The sequence below is a fragment of the Pundamilia nyererei genome, unplaced genomic scaffold, assembly GCF_000239375.1.
Source record: "Pundamilia nyererei isolate P.nyererei 1_Seehausen unplaced genomic scaffold, PunNye1.0 scaffold00204, whole genome shotgun sequence".
In the NCBI taxonomy this organism is placed as follows: domain Eukaryota; kingdom Metazoa; phylum Chordata; class Actinopteri; order Cichliformes; family Cichlidae; genus Pundamilia; species Pundamilia nyererei.
In genome coordinates, this window is record NW_005187605.1 from 720212 (window position 1) to 724043 (window position 3832).

General features: G+C 40.6%; 1 protein-coding gene across 2 annotated transcripts in view; it reads right to left on the reverse strand.

The window, feature by feature from the left end:
- Positions 1–464: 464 nt before the first annotated feature.
- stxbp6l (syntaxin binding protein 6 (amisyn), like) overlaps positions 465–3832 on the reverse strand; it is a 21018-nt gene continuing 17650 nt past the window's right edge. For both annotated transcript variants that reach the window (XM_005747783.1, XM_005747782.2), the window contains exons 6-7: positions 1403–1560; positions 465–1254 (exon numbers count right to left, since the gene is read on the reverse strand). In XM_005747783.1, coding sequence (XP_005747840.1) covers positions 1231–1254; positions 1403–1560 — 182 coding nt within the window. In that variant the 3' untranslated portion in view covers positions 465–1230. The remainder of the gene's footprint in view (positions 1255–1402; positions 1561–3832) is intronic.

Genomic DNA, 3832 nt, shown 5'->3' on the forward strand with positions numbered 1-3832 from the left:
TACACTGGACAAATTTTAATGGACAGACACTTACAGAGCTCTTTTACTCTAACTGAACACTCAAAGTGTTTTTTACTACAAACGTCATTCACCTCACCTAAGATTATGAGACTTGGATGACTAAGAACCTACACAGAGGACCTCATTCACCTAATCATGACCTATAGGTTATCTGTAGATCATGAATAGGTCATGACCTACCTCTGACTCCTAAGAAGAAAAAAAGACAACCAATGAAAATCAGGAGGTTCTTTGTTTACCTTTAAAAAAAATAGTGTCTCCTTCACATCTTTTGTACTGTGAGACTAATATGTGGACTATTTTTAATTTTTTTTACTATTAGAGGAACAGCTGATACCCTGTATAAGCTCAACATGTTTTTATTTAATTAGATCACAGAGAAGAGTTGATAGGTTTGAAGAAAAATTTCAGACATACCACATATATAAAATGCCACTAGAAGCAATAAAGAAAACATTTAATAGAAGTTGGGTTAGAATGAGTCAGTCTGATTTAATGAATCCTCTATTCACTGCTGTGAGTCTTCTAAAGGCAGCATTTAAACATCCTTAAGGTACCCTGTACCCTAACCACTTAAACTAAACCATCGTACCTTCACTCCACTTTCTAAGACAATACTAACATGGACTAAATGACATACACAGCACAGCAGCGTAAATACAGCGTGACACTTTGATGTTCAGGAAACATAATGTGAACATAGTAGACAACACATAAGACACTGGACAGTGAGTGTACATACACACGCACAAAAAGACAACAACTGATAATGCCAGACTGAAGAAGACTATGAAATATAAAAATTAAAGCACATTAAATCAACATAAAATCAAACTAAATCAAATGGAGTAATTAATGCCATTCACTGAGAGCAGTACTAATTTTTCTCTGGAGTGGCTTTCAAATAAATTTCAAGGCTATTGTACAAAAGCTAAAATACAAAAGCTATTTTAGAACAACACAAATGTTAAATAAATCCACTTTTTCCTTTTCATAAAAGTATCTGACAACAGACAAAACACAGTTCATGGGATATTTACCTATGGGCAGAGGCGCCCCAGAACACAGGGACATATTATTTAGTTGTCTTTGATACATTTAGTTATAATAGAAACAAATTAGTAACATCCTGGAGCCCAAGAGTAAATCTTCTTATATTCTTCTTATTAGCATCTTCCAGAGTTAGCGGTATTCTCTCTCCAGTACACTCTACTTTGAATACTTCAGGGCTAGCTGTATAGGAAATAGAACAACAGAAATAAAAAATGTATGGCAGTTAAATTTTGACAAACGATTGTGCAAATATGGGTTATCTATTCTACTATCTATACTATATACAATTTTGAATGATTAATCTAGCAGAGAAGGCTGCACATATTACCTTATGAGCAGTGTCTGCAAACTGCTGGACTTTGTGTGTCAGTTCCACAGTTTTGTCCTCAGCACGAGTTAGTCTGTCTCCACGCTCGCCCAGAGTAACATTCACCCTCTGGACTAAATTACCTACACTTCTGCCTTTGGCACGGTTCCGCATTTGACCTGTTTATATACACACACACACACACACAAAAGGATATTGAGAGAATTTTATACTTGTCCGTTTAGTAAGAAAATAGTGGACCAAATACCTTTACAATATGTCGAGTATCTTAAACTTAGGTCCATATTTCTTGATCTTTTAAAAATCAGACTATTTTTAAAAATTGTTGTAATTTCTAAAAAGTAGAAGCCATACTTTTTCAAAACTGCACTCAATCTCATTTGAATTTTTTCTTTCTTTTCTTGATTTGTTTTTTGGTTGTTTGTTTGTTTAAAATGTAATGAACAGAAGTGGACAGAGGCAAAATGACAAAAGAAAGAATCACTGCCCAAATAATTACTGTAACCATAACCTAACTGTATAACAGCATTGGACTGGCATAACAAAGTCCAATGCTGTATGTGACCCAGGTCGGTATGGCGTAACTAAAGGCTGTAGCAAACCCGCGGGACGTTGGGTGTGGGTATTGTTCCAGGCGCAGGGAGTGCAGGCCCTCACATACTCCCTGACATCTTTATCCAGAGTATCCCACCAGAAATACCTCATGAATAAAGAAATGGTCTGACTGTTCCTTGAATGGCCAGTATTTGGCCAGTATGAACCCAGTCCAGGACGGGATGCTGCTGGCACAAAGCGTTGATTCACTGGACCAGTTCCCAGGTCAGTTTCAGTCTCCAGCAATGTCCGGCTATGTACCCAATCTTGCATGTAGAGGGGAGGATGGTTGGGAGATACGAATGATCAGTTCGGAGACGAACTGGTGAGAAAGTGTGTCCTGTTTGTCATTACGAGAACCTGGGCAGAAAGAAATGGAAAAAAATGTGCCTGGTGTGCCTTTAGTCTCTTAGGTATTCTAAGGTGAGTTAAGTTCTTGTGAGCAGCCCATATGGTGAATGGTTGCTCCATTGTCTCCAGCAGGTTTCGCCACTCCTCCAGGGAGGTTTAACTGCTAATAGTCGCCCACATCATAATTTCTCTGTACAGGGGTGAGGCGACGAGAAAAAAAGGCACACGGCTGGAGTTTAGCTTGGTGACCAGAATGCTGGGACAGGACTGCCCTGACCCCAGTGTCGGAGGCGTCTACCTCCACCATGAATGGTTAGTCTGGTGAACAGATGTTTTAGTGATGAAAGCAGTGTTAGCTTCAGGTGACCAGGTGAATGGAACATTGGTGGACGTGAGGCATGTTAAGGGTGAGGCTACCGGGCTGTAGTTGCGTATAAACCATCTGTAGAAATTGGCAAACCCCAAGAACCGTTGAATATGCTTCCGTGATGTGGGAGTTGGCCATTCCTTGACCGCTTGGGCTTTGGCCGGACCTGCCTTCACCTGCCCTCCTACCAGGATGTAGCCCAGAAAAGACACAGACGGTAAGTGAAATTCACAATTTCAAGCTTTGACATAGGATTCGCTTTCAAGGAGGTGCATAGACATGAGCTTGGTGTTCCTCGAGTTTTCAGTAGATCAGAACATCATCCAGATATACAAAAATGAATCTGTTCAAAAAGTCTCTAAGAATATCATTCACAACAGCTTGGAAGACTTGGGGCATTGGTTAGCCCAAAAGCATTACCAAATATCTGAAATGTCCAAGTGGTGTATTGAATGCAGTCTTCCATCATCTCTCTGTCTTATGCGAATCAAATTATATGTGTTGCAGAGGTTGATTTTGGTAAATATCGTGGCACCATGAAGATATTTGAAAGCAGAGTTCATTAAAGGCAGTGGGTATTTGTTTTTGACTGTAATGTCATTCAGACCCCTATAATCTATGCACAGATGAATGGTTCTTCAAGGACAGGGAGATTATGCCTGCTGCGAGAGATTCCTGAAAATATTTTCCATGGCTGCTCGTTCAGGCCAGGACAAGATGTAAAGACAGCTAGAGGGAACAGAGATCCGGGGAGGAGTTCAATCGCGCAATCATTTGGTCTGTGAGGTGGAAGTGAGATGGCATTTTGTTTACTGAAAACCTCCAATATGTCATGCTACTCAGATGAGATGGTAGAGAGATCTGGAGTGGTGTTGTTATGGGCATGAGGTTCTGCATATTCGGGTGGGCAAACGGAGGTGAGACAGGTTAAGTGACAGAACCGCGATGGAGGCAAGTTACAGTACTGGAAGGGGAGCAGGAGTGACAGGAACTGGAAGTGCGTGAGCCAAATGCCTGTGGGGTCTGTAGTTCTTCTCAGCTTCTTTTTCTTTCAGGCGGTTGTCAATCCATAGGGAAAGGGAAACTAACTGCGAAAGAGGCAGGCTAATCGTGAAAGA